Here is a 16,275-nt window from a genome sequence, read left to right as displayed (position 1 = left end):
TTTTATTTGACCAAAATGAAAGTATATATCCTTGTTTTCCCCCACTTCCCATATCTTCTAAATTGCTTGGAAACAACCTTTACAATTTTATTAAAAAAAAAAATAACCTAAGGATTCCAAAAGAATGGCTGACTTGACCATACTAAAAAATCCTAATAAAAACATTATCTTATCTATTCAAATTAAATATTAATTTATTTTAAAATGGTAGATGGATCTGATGAATATTCTTCACACGTTTTCAACTTTTGAAGTGAACTCGACACATTGGCTTAGAAGATTCAATTGACATTTTGACCAATTACTTTTCACAATATGATTTTTTTAGTTCAAATAATATGTGTATTTACTAAGTGGTACGGAGTACAACATTAGGATTTTAATTTTGTTTTTAAATAATTAATACTCATGCTATTAAATTACATGTGTCAAAGTTAAATAATACCGAGTAGAGATGTATTATTATAACTAATCATGGTAAGTTGAGATAAACTTTCTATCAGTGAAAGAATCAAAATAGAAATCCATGACCCATGACGTAGCATCAAAGTCATGATCATGTTTTGTAAATAAAAACCTCTACAAGACAATTTAATTAAGAAGAATTGTCGTTTAGACTTTACAGCAATATCATTTTTTGTCGTTTAAAGAGTTACAAAGGCGGGGGTAAGAGTTGATCTCAGGATTCTCTGGAAGGGATAGGGAAGCTTTAACCACTTGAGCTATCCCTCATTCTCCGAACAATATGATTAGTATAATATGAAGTACTCTGTATCTTTTTTTGTTTCCTATGATCTCAAAATCTTCTATTTTATATATTGTGCACTCAAGGTTTAAAAAGGTCGCATCATCAACATTCCAAATTAGAAACTAGCTAGATACATGGTGCTTTTAAGTGTAGGATATATTGTCAATCTAATTACCTAAAAAATCAAATTTACAATGCTAGTACAACAAACAATAGACAGCCACCTCCCACTTTACACCCCAAAAAAAACACAAAAAACTATTTAAAAGATTTGACATCCACTAGTTTAAAGATCAAATTGAGAGATGAGAATAGTTTAGGTTAAATTCATGGGTATAATTAAGTGTAATATAATAGTTCCAAATTTAAAAAAGAACTCACACTCATAGAGTCATGGAGCATACAGTTTTCCTTCTTGTCATATTACGTAACAAAAATTGGATCCTTTCAAATTGTCATATTCTTTTATTTGCTATTCATCTGTCGTACCAAATGGACTCTTTTAATGGTATTCAGTTTGAACGAACTTTGTCATAGATTATTAATTAATACGAGAGAGTCTAACCATATACAAGTCTAACATGATTTTATTCTAAAATCAACTAATAACAATAATACGAGTAGTAAACTAGACTTATGATGATTATCTAGCTTCTGGTCCATTCTCTTCTCTAATATGAGACAATTCAACTTGTTCCACGACTCACACAACTTGTTTTGAATACAAATCGCGTCATATCAAAAAGTAAATGGTATAAAATGTTATTCATATATCTTATTACACCTATTAGTATCACTTATCATCAAAGTACAAATAATGCCTGCAACACACACGTAGGTGATCGATGAAACCACTATTGCGTATGTTCTATGGATAGTTGGCATATAAAAATTGCATTGCGATGATAACATACTAACGTAACTAATTAAAGGTGTTAGACAGTTAGACAATACAATATTCCATGTAGATTTCCAAACTTTAGTATATAACGTACCAATCTTGTTATTACAACATGATTTATCATGCATGAAGCATGAGTGCATGACGCATCCATTCATGCATTCTAGAGGTCTTTTCCATGTGATTATTTTTAGATTCTCGTATGAATTAAATAACGAGTAATCTTGGATTAGAATGAATTAAATGTACACTCTTTAGTCTTTACCAAACAAATGACATCTATATATATTAGAGGATCCAATAACACCCTTGCTTTGCCTAGATGTACGTATTTGGTATTATCTAGTAGTCAAAGTTAATTAGTAGCCAAGGACGATCAAGATCAATCATGTGTAAATATGCAAAAGGTCTAAATCAAGTCTGATAAGTTAATTAGCTAATCTTATCAAGCGAAAAAAAAAACATTTAAATTGTATGTACTTATCTTATCTTTATGTAGGTCGTCCTTTTTTGTTCACCTTATTCTCATAACTTTATATAAAGATGATAATCAAGAGAAAAGATAAAGTTTTAAAAATTATTTTAAGGGTTAATAGGACCTACTACCCCAAGCTAAGTTCAAATTAAATACAATCCAAATCAATAAGTTCAGATTAGTAAAAAAAAAAAAAAATTAGAAACCTTAATTCTATGTAAGACTTTGAAAGAACAAATACTTAGGGCTTGTTCACTTCAGCTTAATTTTAGTTCAGTTCAATTCAGCTCCTAATTTTCTTCTCTCATAAAATATTCATTTCAGTTCAGTTCAACTCCAATTAGTTCAATTCAGTTCAGTTTAGTTAAAATTCAATTAGTTCACTTCAGTAAATGTGAACAGTACATAAACTTTAATGACGACGTAGATATGTACGTAGTAAAACTAAAAAATAATCAACAAAAAAAAGTTGACAATTGCAAAAACTTAAAAAGAGTTAAAGGATTTAACACTTTAAATTGCCCTTTTTTTTTTCTTATCTAAAGAAGGGGGGACAAGGATGGAACAATAATAATGGATAAATTTAGATAATGCATTATCTAAAACTTCTTATTGGTTATCTAACGCTCAGGGCCATTGCTTTGTGAATACTTTTTAGGTTAAATTTATGAAAATTTAGATGTAGATTTAAAAAAAGAAAAAATGAAGATGTATGAATTAATGAATTATATATTTATATTTGGAAATTCATCCAACAAAAAAGTTTATTGATACTTTGCAGTACTATTCGTATAAAATCAACTGAGTTTAGTGGAAAATAATTAAGATTCAAGAGTAGTGATTTCACTTTTCAGATGTCCCCATAATGATTAAAGAATGAAGAAGAATAACAATATATTTTTACATGACTCTTAAGTCTTTAGATGTCGAAACTAGCTCAACACTTCTTGGACATAACTTCGAGTCTCCGACACACTAATTATATTTAATAATATTTTTTTTGAGGAAATTTTTTTAATAATATTTTAATGTTAGCTAATTTAAATTTATTAACGTTCTTTTTAAAAAAAAATATATGATAGAACTGTTTTAAAACATGCATGGTATTTTAATAGACGTACTCCGTATAAATGTTAAGCATTTTGAAATTGATTTCTCTCAACTTAGCTAACCCTAGTTATACACGGTAACATTTGAGAGTAGAGGATGGAAATAAGAAAATCCCTAACCTTTAGCTGGACTTCGATATGTAGTTTGCTAATAAACTTGCCTATAATTATTTATCTAGGCCAGGGGTGGCTACTGGCTAGCAATAATGTTCACGTACAATTCCATCAGATTGATAATCTATAATAATTTATACACTTATACGGTGGTCCAATAATCTTTTGATGTACCTAAAACATTGCATTATTATTATTTATTAAATATTTAAACACTATTGTGTTACACATACAGATTCCATCAAAGAAGAATGACGTTCCTAGTCGAGCCCTTTAATGTATCAAGTGTGACCACATCAATATATTGATTTAGATATATTGTAATTATGTTTGATTAAGGGAGAATACTCAAAATGGCGGCATGCAATCAAAATTACTTTGTAGTACGTAGTATATCAATTATACTCCCTTCTTCATTTAAAATTGTACTTCGTAATTTGTATCCTATTTTAGGACTCATTTTCTGGACAAGAAAGATTAATTATTAATACCTGGAAATTCGATCTCTAATACAAATTATTACCAGTTTTATTACTTCATATATAATCAGCTGATATATACCGAATCCTACTTCAAGAAAAATTTGAGAACGAACGAATAACATTAAAATTGTGATCACCTTGCCATCATATACTCTGTATATATATACATTGTACGTACTACGTAACGATGTGAAATGTCTTTATTTACTTGTAATTATATTTTCCATTATATTAAAGTAAGTGTTTAGTTTTGATAGATCAACTTTAGTGTCGTCATCATATAATTACATTTTGAATAATAGATTATATTCTTGAGTGAAATATAATGATAATAAAATCACAAAAGTTCATTTATAAGAATTAATAGCCGTTAATTGATATTGTAACTTTTGGCAATGAGGAAAAATAAAATTAAATAAAATAAAATTTGTGGACCAATAGAAAAAGGTAAAAAAGATTCAAGAATCAAAATTCAGTGGCTTTTCTAACTAATGGTGGGTCGTTAAGGAGTCAAATAGAGGTACACATTTCATATTTGTTTGCCTATATAAAGAGTCAAATATTGTGGACTCTTTCTTCCACCTTAAACAATATTGTTAGTTTCCAAAATTCTTATCATTTCTAGAAGAAATTATCACAATTAAAATATCATACAAGTAAAAGAATTGCTAAATGGAGGCTGTTCAAAGTTTCAACTCAACCGAATGCTTCCAATTCAGGTAAATTAGGCAATATTGTTTTGATGAAAATAATGGTTGTAAATTTGAACTGAAAATGTGTCATGCATGAGGTACATATATTATATGGCATGAATATTCAATATTATATATGTATCATACGGCCGCCTACAATTTAAAATTCGTATAGTATTCATCTTGTTTAATTTGTATATATTTTATTGTATAATACGAGCGAGTATGGTAGTCGTCTACTGTCTACTGACCATACTATCTTCATCACTTCAATTAACAAAAAATGCGTATGAAATCATTATACTTTTACTTCAAAACATAGGACGAATTTTATTTTTAATGTTTTACAAAGGTTTCACCGTTTTAAGTATCTGTGTACTCTTATGACTATTAAATAATAATTGACTTAAACCTTAATTATGAATATTTGAATGCACATGAGTAGTCATGGTATTAAAAAAAAAAAAATACATATATAAAAATAGTTGCCACCTTGTGCTATAATAATTTTTAACATTCGAAACACTAAGCTCATTTTGAAGTTTGATCCTTATTTTTCAACTAATTAAATGGTAAAAAATATGCTATCAAAATTAAAGAAATCAAGGTCTAACACAGCAAGTGATCAGCATCCGGTGCCCTCCAGACAATATAAAGTTTCTTTTCATAATTTTATTACTTGATTTTTCAATTATAACAACAAACGTCACCCATCCAAAGTGGGATGATATAAGCTAGGAGTGTTCAAAAATTGTTCTGGACGGAAAAAATGGATCAAACCTAATCGGACCGACCTCAAATCGGACCGAATTAATCGGTCCGATTCTCGGATCGAGAAATTCATTTTTCTCTTTCTTCTGTTCGGTCTGGTTCAAAACCCTATAAAAACCGATTTTGGAACATATAGTCTACGTACTTTAATTTACGTAAACAAAATAAAAACCAAGTGTTATGCGGTTTTTAAAAATATATACAATAACTTATACAATAACAAAATACAATAATAACCTATAAAAACCACATAGTACTTGTATCACGATCCAATAAGTATATAGACATATAGTCTATATACATGTACGTACTCATAATATATTGTATTATTGTGAGATGACATTGACTAATGAGGTTTTATGTTGAAGTCAAACATCTCTTTAACACGGCGGCTAGTGTATTTTGTTAGCCCATATACCACGAAATGGAAATAAAATGAAATTATAATTAAAAACAAAGAAAAAAAAAACGTAGTCATTTTCTTGATTTAAGTGAAGAATGTTATAAAAAAAACAAAGGCAGATCTAGAATTAAGGTACGACAATACGATGTGAGTAGTACTAATATATCCATCTTAATTGGTACGTTGGTCAATTGTCCAATATTTCACAGGTCTTCAACTCTTGTAAATAATCCTAACTTGAATATTAAGTCATGGAAGTGTCCAAGAAGAAGACTTGAACATTACTTGTATTTTTCTTCTTTCTTAATTATCAAGGATATGGATATATTGGATTTGGACTTTTTATATTTGTTGATTTTTGACAAATTCAAACAAAGGTAAAGTAAAAACAAATTACTATGCATCTTCAATAAGATGATCAGTTATGAGATTGCGTAAATTTCATCCACTAGGTGTAGGATGAAAATTACTCAGCGTCTTAATTTATCTTATAAGTGTATACTCATATGTCTCATCCCCACACCTCGACATGTAAATATCATAATTATTGCTCTGTCTCTTCATATTTTAAATAATGGCTTTATATAGCTAATCCTAGTTCTCCTATTTTTGTAAGAACGTGTAGTTAAACGTAACATATTTATAGCTATTAAGGTTCTCTTACTTTTGTGAGAACGTGAGATTTTGCCATCAATCAATATATATATACGAATTACTACATACTTTTTTTTTTTTTTTTTTTTTGACAGGACTACATACTAAATACATTTATATATGGTTTACATTTTGAGTGCCTAATTCGTAATGCTTTTGCCAATGTACTCTCCTAACTTTGAGCCAACGTTTCCAATGCATGTTGATGCATTATGAGTTGTGGAACATATTTTTGAAATTTAATTTAATGCATGCATGCTTTGTGTTCAATAAGAAAAGCTAGTTCCATTGGATTATATCGTTGTAGCTTTTTTTAATTTTGAAGTATATATAATTAATATGGAGTAGTACGAAGTAAATAAACGCCAAGTCTTTCGCAAAAACCAAAAAAAAAAAAAAAGTCTCTACAATTAAACAATGTATAAATGAAGATTCAGGGCATGTTCTCATTGATTGAACTGAACTGAACTTATTAGAGCTGAACTGAACTGACCTAACTAAACTTATTAGAGCTGAATTGAACTGAAAATAACCGTATGAGAACAGACCTTTATTAATTGCTTATAAAGACTTTTGTATTAGGAGTAACCAAATACAGTACTATTATATCAATTATTTAATTTTGCTAAGAAGTCACAATAAAACATGCATATGAGTACGATTGTGTATCAATCATAATATACTTTCATATATCTCCATTTCAAATGTAAAAAGAATTAAGGAAAAGGCAAGTAATTATTTTTTGAAGGAGTTGTTTTTTGTTTATATAGTACGAGTATGTTTTAAGTGAGTAGGTTGTTCATCATGACTCATTTTCTATTTTATTTATCTATCAATATATGTGGGTGTTGCCGTACAATTTGTCAAATGAATTATTATAAATTTGTAATTATTTTCTTGTGCTTAATCATGCAACTTTTTCCCCCTTTTGATAAGAATTAATAATGCAATTTGGTGTACCTAAACAGAACATTTCATATATATATATTTTTTTTTTTAATGTATACTTTTTTAGACAATGGATTTGATAATTGAATTACTAATACTACGCACATCCAACATTTTAATGTATAGCTTGGAGAATCTATACTCTATAGTGAGTATAGTCAATTCCAACCTTCACAAAGGCAATTAAGCACATGTGAAACATAAACAGCATTAACCGATTTATTAAAAATTCTAAAAAATTATGCTAAAAAAAATGTTAATAGGGTAAATGTTCCCTTTTTGTTTACTGCAATGGATGTACATGATTAAATTTAATTATTCACAAACTTGTGATAAAATTATCAAATTAGATATTTTTTAAATCGAATTAAAGGTAACAAGGATGAGCACAACGGATAAATATTAAAAGATACGAAGTATTGTCAAATCTTAACTAGCTATCATGCACACTGTATATACCCATTAGTATATAGTTTAGTGTTAGACTCTTTAATCCCTTTCCCAACCCTATTTTCAAGGGATTTATACGCTAAATTGAGTCGGTTGGACTGTGATGGTCAGTTTAGGACCTTATATTTTCCTATTAATTTTTTATTTTAATAATATCATATAGAATTCAAATATACTATTAAAATAATGTGATCAAAGCCTAATTTGAATTATTCACTCAGACTAGGTTAAATACTTAAATTTGCTCATGTTTTATGTGAATTAATTATATGACTATATTATATCAAAATCCCAAAATTTATCAACCTATAATATTTAGCCATGACAGAATTTTATCCAACCCAAAACTCGGTAATTTTTGTTGTTATCCTATCCAATTCACCAAACACAAAATAAAATCTTTTTACTAGCTGGTTTTTGCCAAATCATCCCCCAAAAAAAAAACCTTCTTAAGAATATAAAATTGCCCTTATTTCTTTCAAAATAATAAAATAAAATTGCCCTTATTATTTACTGAAGAAAAGAAAAGAAAAAAAAAAAAAAAACTTTCTATAAATCTGTTGACTAGGTAAAACAACCCAAAAATATGTTGAAAATTGAAAAAAAGAAAAAAATAAAAATAACTTTTTTATTTATTTATAATTATATTTACAGTAATTTAATTTGTGTATAAGTGTTGGTATTTTAGCAAGCGTCTCCCTCACAAGAATCCCAACGGACAACAACTTTCTCTCTCTTTTTTTCTCTCTCTAGAATCCTACTTTCATTCAACTTTCTCTCTCTTCTCTTCTCCTTCTTCAACCCCAATTCGGATTATTTTTGGGTTTTTCTTATATAATTTTTTCATTAATTCCCCTCTAATATAAATAATGTGGGAATTAATTTTCGAGAACAATTCGATTATTTTTCTGGGTTGTTCTTGTAGTTGCTGCTCTTGATAATTTCCCTTTTCTTTTTTTCTTCTGCAAATTCTTTCTGGGTAATTTTCTAATCAATAAAACTTAATAATTAAATAAATTTCTTGAAGAATGAGCGTAATATTGTGGGAAAAGCAGCAGAAAAAGGAGAAGAAAAAGAAGGTTGAAGATGGCGGCAAAAATGGAGGAGAGAGAATAGAAGATGATGATGATGTTCTAATTCCTCCTGCCAATTTTTCAATGGTAGAAGACGGGCTTTACAGATCTGGGTTTCCAGAACCTTCAAATTTCGGCTTCCTCGAAACCCTAAGTCTCAAGTCTATCATGTAAGTTTTCGATTTTTTGGTGATTAATTATTGATTTTTTGGTGATTAATCATTGTAATTTGGGGTTAATTAGTAGTTATTATTAATGGGATTTTATTTGATTTTGTTATTATTAATTTTTGTGTTTAAATTTCAATGTTGTAGATATTTGTGCACCGAGCCATACCCAGAAGAACATTTGAAGTTTCTTGAATCGCATAATATTCGATTGTATCAATTTGGAATTGAGGGGACTAAGGTATAATTTTTCTGTGTTTAATTTTATTGAATTTATATATTTCGTATGATATTTATTTTTTTTCTGAAAATTTTTGGGTGTTTATTGGAATTTTTATTCCTTTTGGTTGTTTTAATGCTAATGAATTGGTTTTTGTAAAGAAAAATAATACAATTAACAATATTTTAATTCTTGAGAGATAAAAATTTGCTCCTTTATTAGGGTTTGATAGAAATTGATTATTGAATTGCTGAATTTTAATTATTCGTCTTTCTTGGATTATTGGATAGAAAACAGGATTTGTAAGTTGTTTGTAGAAGTTAGCCAGGGTCTGTTACAAGTAACATTAGAACTTTGTTTATGATAATGATGTTTAGAGACGTGGAGTGCTAGGATTTCGATTTAGTTTGTGTTTATGCGCGGTAGACTTCAAAGATTCGTGCAATTTTGGTTTTGATTGACATTTTGGGAACCATTGATTGATAGGTAAAAGAATGGTGATGGAGGGAGCTTGTTAATTTTATAAATCGCTATCAATTTAGATGGATGGTTTTTAACTAAAGGAGATGTGATTATCTAGCTATAAAGTGTATCAATCTTTGTTGTCGTACTTCATCTTTTCTCCCTTCCTGGGAGAAAAGTTGCTTGTTCTATCTTTTACGTGTTTGTTCGGTTTTACAATAAATTCCGTCCTCCTTACCTTTCTTCGTAGCACAAAGTCCATGGAGGGAAATATTTGAAAGTTACATATGGAAAGTGGATATGTTTGAGGCTTAATTGTTGATAGGTATGGGATCCTTTATATGGTGAAGACTTTTGTACCGTGAAATCGAGCTTTTCACATGTGGTGGGAATTAAGCGATTGGCTTTTTTCTTTTTTTTTCTTTTGGAGGATCACATGAGTGGGCTTAAAAGTTGCTTTATCTCTTGCTCAACATGACTAGGCTTGAGTCATTTGTGCATTGACGAATCTAATGGGCCCAATAAAATCGTATGGATAGAGTTGGAAAGGCGAGTGTTTGAACCCTTTTTCGAGCCAAAACTCTTAGCTGATTGCATTGAGCACAATACACTTCTTTCTGTTAAAAGAAGTAAAAACTCAAGCATGTGTGAGGGTGGGTGCAAATGTTAATCTAAATATTTATTGTTATAACCTGTGAATTGATTTTTGCTAAGCTCTCTGTGATAATATTGCTACATTAAATTGGAATAAATCTAAATATTCATTGTTCATAACATGTGAATTGATGTTTGCTAAGCTTTCTGTGATAAGAGTGTTACATTAAATTGGAATAGTTTATATCAGATTGTTTTATGCATACTGGCTGGCAGTATCCTTCGATAATGGAGTTTATGGTAAAAACCTGAAACAATTAGCAACCATGTTGTAGATCTCCACTCAGAATTTGTTCTTATGTATTAGCTATGTTGATGGGCTAACGCGGAAAGTAAGTTTATTGTTATCTTATGCTGTTGCTGTGGCTTCTGGCAGGAGACTATCCCTGAGGATGTCATCTATGAGGCTCTTAGGATTTTGATAGGTAGTTCTACGTGAACTATCACGAAGCATTAAATAATTCTTAGTCCACTTTGTGACTTCTAAATTCATAAGTCATCTAACTTTGAGTTTCTTTTTGTCTGCAGATGTAAGAAATTATCCAATTCTGATTCATTGCAAACGTGGAAAGGTAATGGCTTAACTTCAAGCAAACTTCATTGAGCTCCAAAGTTCTAGTTCTTATATTTTTTATTTTTCAACATGTCAACTTTATCAACTGTGTTGCTCATGATTTTTTGCCTTGGCATCTACAGCATCGCACTGGTTGCCTCGTTGGCTGTCTTAGGAAATTGCAGAACTGGTGTTTGCCCTCAGTGTTTGAGGAATACCAACGCTTTGCAGGCGCCAAAGCCAGGACAAATGACATGAGGTTCATGGAGAAATATGATGTTTTGCGCATTAGACAGTCCCTTTACAGTCTCATCTACCAATATCATGGCTATGGCTCTAATAAGAGGCGTTTGCTGGACCGAGAAGACAACATGCCGACAACCCGGATCAACGTTAGCTAAGCCAGAGTGCAGGTTTCTGGCAAAACTTTAGCTTGCCAAAACTTTCAGCCTGCTGCCTGTTCTCTTATTCTTTTATACTCTAATTGGGAAAGTTTTGTTTTTTAGCCGTCCTTTGGCCTACATTGTTCTTTAGTTAATTTGGAACAAGCGTGGAAATATTAATTTTTTTTTTTTCATCTTTTCCGTTAATTATTTTGGAAACCAATCCTCATACGATTCTAGGGAAAGAGAGAAAGAATGCCATTTTACATTTTTAAAAAGAAAATTGATGTATATCGATTTATCAAGGAAAGAAAAATAAAATTTTCCCATCTATTGTCTTCCATTGTCTGTTATTTTATATTCATGTATACTTTCATTGTTCCATTGATGAAAATTACTTCTGTTTTATAAATTTAGATTATACTGCATAAATATGATTTACTGTGTATAAAATTGCAGATCGTCGTACAAGGGTAGCTCGTGGGTAGCTGCCCTACGGTGCAGGATGCTTCTATCTATTGGATTAAGTTGGCTTGGCGTAGGCCTAAGCCCTACGATTATTGCACCTTTACATTTGATTTGAAGAATTGGGTCATTAGTATCACCTTTCATAATCAAAGTTATTTATGACTGGATTATCGGCATAATCAAAGTAAAATCAGAATTTAAGTTTTACCAATGAATGTCAAGAGAGTTTCTTGTTACTAGACTATGTTACTTTGGTGTTATGCAGAGATTCGGATCATTGTGCATGGATTTTATGTTGTCATTTTTGGGAAAGAGTATCAGTATTTGTTCTTTGTTGCATTTGACTTGACTACTTTAGGAACAACTTTTGCTTTTGGAATCAACTGTCCTTTCTTCCAAAGGAGAGATGCACCCAAAATTTTACAGGATCATATCTGTATTCCTGTGGGTGCTGATTTCTTCCAAATTCCTCCCTTTGAGGGAAGAGCTATTGGAAAATAGGCATATGATTTGGGGGTGGATGTCATAATATAGAAGTATTTAGTGTTAGTCGAAAATCTATCATATATATCATACAGAATTATAGTACATTACATATATACATCGTGAAATTTATAATATAGATGTGATTATGTGAAATACACTATTTATGTAATAATTCAAAAGAGATCAAGATTTTATTGTAAATTTGTAATATACAATTATATATACTACACACGTGAACATATTTTTGTAGGCTGTTTGGTTTCGGAGGAAATGATTTTAACATTCATTTTTACGATAATGAGGGTTTTTGAATTTTAAATTTGTAACAAAATCTAAGTTCAACATCTATGTTTTGTGTTGAATGAATGAATGATGCATGGTTTATTGTGGAGAAAAGTAGAAATTGTGAGTATTTCCTGACTCTTTGAATCTTTCAAGAGACAAATATATAAATGTTGGCTTATTCATATGCCCTTCAATTTGTGTATACATGTATTCAACAAAAGGGAAATAGTAACTATATTGACAAATTATATACTTCAACTCAATTTTCATACAATTAATCAAAGTGTTTATACGTAGTAATTAAAATCCTTTTAAAGCAATCATGAGGGTATTACACTTTGTACTTGCATAATAGGAGTACAAACTAGATTACTAGGAATACTAGTAAAAAGGTTAATTGTCATCCTCAAAATAATGATAGATTGATAGTCACCCTTTTTGTGCAAGGATATGTTGGTTCAATGGTGTAAAAACCAACGATAGAATTCATTGGAAAGGCCATATGCTATTGAGCTGGGCCCCTTGTAAGCTGGGCTTGAATGGGGGTGTATGAATGGACTAACACAGGCCTACAATGACTAAACATATTATTCCATGCATGCTTGATTGCTTGGTCTGTTTTATTAGAGCTAAGCCGTTTTCTCAAATATTTCTTGTGTTTAGGATTTTTAGGCAAGTTAGGTATTCAATTGTATGGAGTATATATTTGTGGTGAATAGAATACAAAAGGCTAAGCTGTTATCTTCAATATTTCTTGTGTTTAACACTTCATAGTTAAAGTCTTGGTGCTGTTGGCAGCGATACACTGATACATACTCCCTCTGTTTCAATATATTTTAATTAATTTTAATTTGTTGAGATATGGACAAATTTATTACTCGTATAATATCTTTAGCATTCTTTATGGTAATTGTACATTTTTTTTCACCTGAATGTTTTTAATTAAATTTATTGGACCCGACTGCACTTAATTAATCTGATCTCACCTTATGTTACACTTGTTTAGCTTTAGGCTAGACCCAAGTTCACCGCTAGAGATGTTTGTGTCCAAACCCATTAATGACGGGCTCCAAACGAGTCTATATTATACGACCGGGGTAATTTAAAAATAAATTGGCAAAAGCTGCCCCGGGGCGTTAGATAAGATAACTAAAAGTGGAAATATGAGATTAAAACTAACATTAATTAGATCGAACAACGCGTGATTTTGTCATGCATTCCTAACTTAATACTATTTCAACCAATATAATTATTTCTTATTTAACGTTGTGGGGCGCTCGTTAGCAAGATCCCAATAAATTTTGTGCAATCCAAAACCCATAGTATTGAATCCAAGATTTAATTTTTTTTTTTTTTTTTTTTTTTTTTTTTTTTTGGTTAAAGTCCAAGATTTGTTTGGACCCAAAACATAAGAAATTCTTATGGGAAGAACACCAAAGAGATAACATTAAACAAAATTCCGAAAATACCCCTATCCTATTCCTACCCCAAGTTGCAATTCTCAAATAATAAACGAAACCCCCAAATTGTTGTGAATCTCCCTTTATAAATTAGGGTTTTCTCCCACCTCCCGCAATTCCCATCCATCAAACCCCACAAACCCTAGGAGAGAGAAAATCAATTCCAACCATGACAGGGAAAGCCAAGCCAAGGAAGCACACCGCCAAAGAACTCGCCGCCAAACTCGACGCCGCAACCACCAATCGCGGCGGCGGTAAAGCCGGCGTCGCCGATCGTACTGGCGCCGTTAAAGGTGGTCATGCTAAAATGGAATGCCCTCTTTGCAAAGTGACTGCCCCAGATGTCAAATCGATGCAAATTCATCATGATGCTAAACACCCTAAAATCCCTTTTGATGAAAATAAGATCAACAATCTTCATGCTTCGACTTCATCAACTGGTCCACCTCCTGGGATTCGTGGGAGTTTGAAGAAGTAGTAATTTTTAATTTTTATTTTTAGGGTTGAAGAAAAGAGAAAGAGAAATCTGGTATTTTTCTGGGTTTTGAGATCTGGGATTTTATGATGTTTTTTTCTTTTGGTTTTTTTCGATCGATTTGTGTTTGTTGTTGATGTTTTGGGATGTGGGGTTCTGTGAGATATATATGTTGGGAATGGTGGGTGGAGTCTTGAAGAAGAGGGATTATGATGAATTAATGTTTGATTATTAAAGAATCAATCTTTTTTCTGTTTTAATCCTACTTTTTTTTTAATGGTATTTGGAATTATTAAGTTTCTTATGCTTGGAAAAATTGTTCATATTGTTATGATATTATGATACTCGAAGTTTTGATCAAGTTCAAGTATACTTGGATTATTGTTATGATTAATTGGAAAGGATACATAATTTGATGATTTTTTTTTTTTGTAAATAAGCATGTATAATCATAGCAATTACCGGTAGTTTGATTGATCATATATTGATAATATAATGATGAAAAACTATGTAATATAATGTAATCAATCAATTATGATAATATATTGATCACTGTAATACAGTCTACAAGTGTCATCAAGGATTCAAGCATGTGGAGTGGAAGCTGAAAGGGGAGAATATTAGCTTTTGCTTTTAACTTATCTTGTGAGTTATTGGGGAATTTTAATGACAAGAATTTGTTAAAATTGTTTTAGTTGAGAATAACCTTTATTGTTTATATAATCTCATTTTGAGTATTTGCTTGATTGGTAAGCATGTGGGCCATGTGGCAAAACAGGAGTCCATCAGAGTGGTGTCCTGTTTTGGGGTGTAATTTGGGTGATGGGTGTTTAATTTTATGCTAGTTCGATTGGTCAATATCTATGTTGAAATAGGTCGAGTCAGTTTTGTTAGGTCTAAGTAATTTCTACTCCGTACTATGTATGTTAAAGGACTTAAATCAGGCCGAATAGGTGTAAAAGAATGTGAATGTAACAAGAGGTGATAAAATTGGCAATCCCGATTAAGAGGTTTCTTACAAAACAAAGATTAGCAATTTTGACCATAGTAGATGTCGGGGGACAGAAATACTTGCGTGGACTAGTTCACAATAATATTGTTGTGGACCAAGATTTATACACACGCAACTGACATTATATTGAACATAGTGACCCTTACTTTTAACATAGTGACCTTATTTTTAACATATTAACATATATTAAAACTTGTATGACGTTTAATATTATTGTGAACTTGAATACAATGTCATGACCCTAATTTTAACATAGTGACCTTTATTTTTCATATTGACCAGTATATATAAAATATTTAATTATAAAAATTAACCTCTTATAGCTTATATATTACCAAAAAGACTTTTATTTCAACATAGTGACTTTATTTTTATTATAGTGACCTTTTTTATAAGTGTGAACCAGGTTCATTTAAGAATTTGTGGTCGGGGGAACAAGATGCAAAGACAAGAAGCTTCAATCTAAAATTATATGGAAGTCCCACTATTTAAATAGTGGATTGACCTTCCTTTTCTGATAATTTTAATTGAATGAATAGTACAATAGTTGTTGATTATTCAAGAGTTCAAAAGAACAAGATCTTAATAGGATAGTCTTTAGGGCTCCGTTAGCCTTAGCCACTTTGGTTTTTCGCTTTTATGTGCCTATAGCCTAGAAAGCAATTTTCTTGAAAAAAAAAACGCATAAATAGTAAAAATTGTTGTTAAGAACATTACGATCTTTTACAAAAAAAAATGACCTTTGATATACAATTATACGGAGTACTATTTAACTATGACTGGTTACATGATATAATATCTTTATTATTAACTTGTACATCCTCTATAAA

At 30.5% G+C, this 16,275-nt stretch overlaps 2 protein-coding genes across 2 annotated transcripts; both read left to right on the top strand.

The window, feature by feature from the left end:
• The first annotated feature begins 4,414 nt into the window (after window positions 1-4,414).
• LOC145606151 (inositol diphosphatase DSP3-like) lies at window positions 4,415-11,588 on the top strand. Its single transcript, XM_081662205.1, has 6 exons — window positions 4,415-4,548; window positions 8,775-8,990; window positions 9,135-9,228; window positions 10,700-10,748; window positions 10,852-10,895; window positions 11,020-11,588. The coding sequence occupies exons 1-6, from the start codon at window positions 4,502-4,504 to the stop codon at window positions 11,275-11,277; spliced, it is 708 nt and encodes a 235-aa protein (XP_081518331.1). The 5' UTR covers window positions 4,415-4,501; the 3' UTR covers window positions 11,278-11,588.
• Window positions 11,589-14,053: 2,465 nt separating this feature from the next.
• LOC145604662 (protein METHYLENE BLUE SENSITIVITY 1-like) lies at window positions 14,054-14,767 on the top strand. The gene has a single exon (XM_081660571.1). The coding sequence runs from the start codon at window positions 14,128-14,130 to the stop codon at window positions 14,434-14,436; it is 309 nt and encodes a 102-aa protein (XP_081516697.1). The 5' UTR covers window positions 14,054-14,127; the 3' UTR covers window positions 14,437-14,767.
• Window positions 14,768-16,275: the final 1,508 nt, after the last annotated feature.

This window comes from Chenopodium album, chromosome 22 (genome assembly GCF_948465745.1).
Source record: "Chenopodium album chromosome 22, dcCheAlbu1.1, whole genome shotgun sequence".
Classification (NCBI taxonomy): domain Eukaryota; kingdom Viridiplantae; phylum Streptophyta; class Magnoliopsida; order Caryophyllales; family Amaranthaceae; genus Chenopodium; species Chenopodium album.
The sequence above is the reverse complement of the archived record's forward strand: the minus strand, read 5'-3'. Positions and strand labels throughout refer to the sequence as shown.

Coding starts and splice junctions, on each gene's coding strand:
- LOC145606151 (XM_081662205.1), top strand. CDS start 4,502: ATGGAGGCTGTTCAAAGTTTCAACTCAACCGAATGCTTCCAATTCAG. Junction 8,991..9,134: donor CTAAGTCTCAAGTCTATCAT/GTAAGTTTTCGA, acceptor TCAATGTTGTAG/ATATTTGTGCACCGAGCCAT. Junction 10,896..11,019: donor TTCATTGCAAACGTGGAAAG/GTAATGGCTTAA, acceptor TGGCATCTACAG/CATCGCACTGGTTGCCTCGT.
- LOC145604662 (XM_081660571.1), top strand. CDS start 14,128: ATGACAGGGAAAGCCAAGCCAAGGAAGCACACCGCCAAAGAACTCGCC.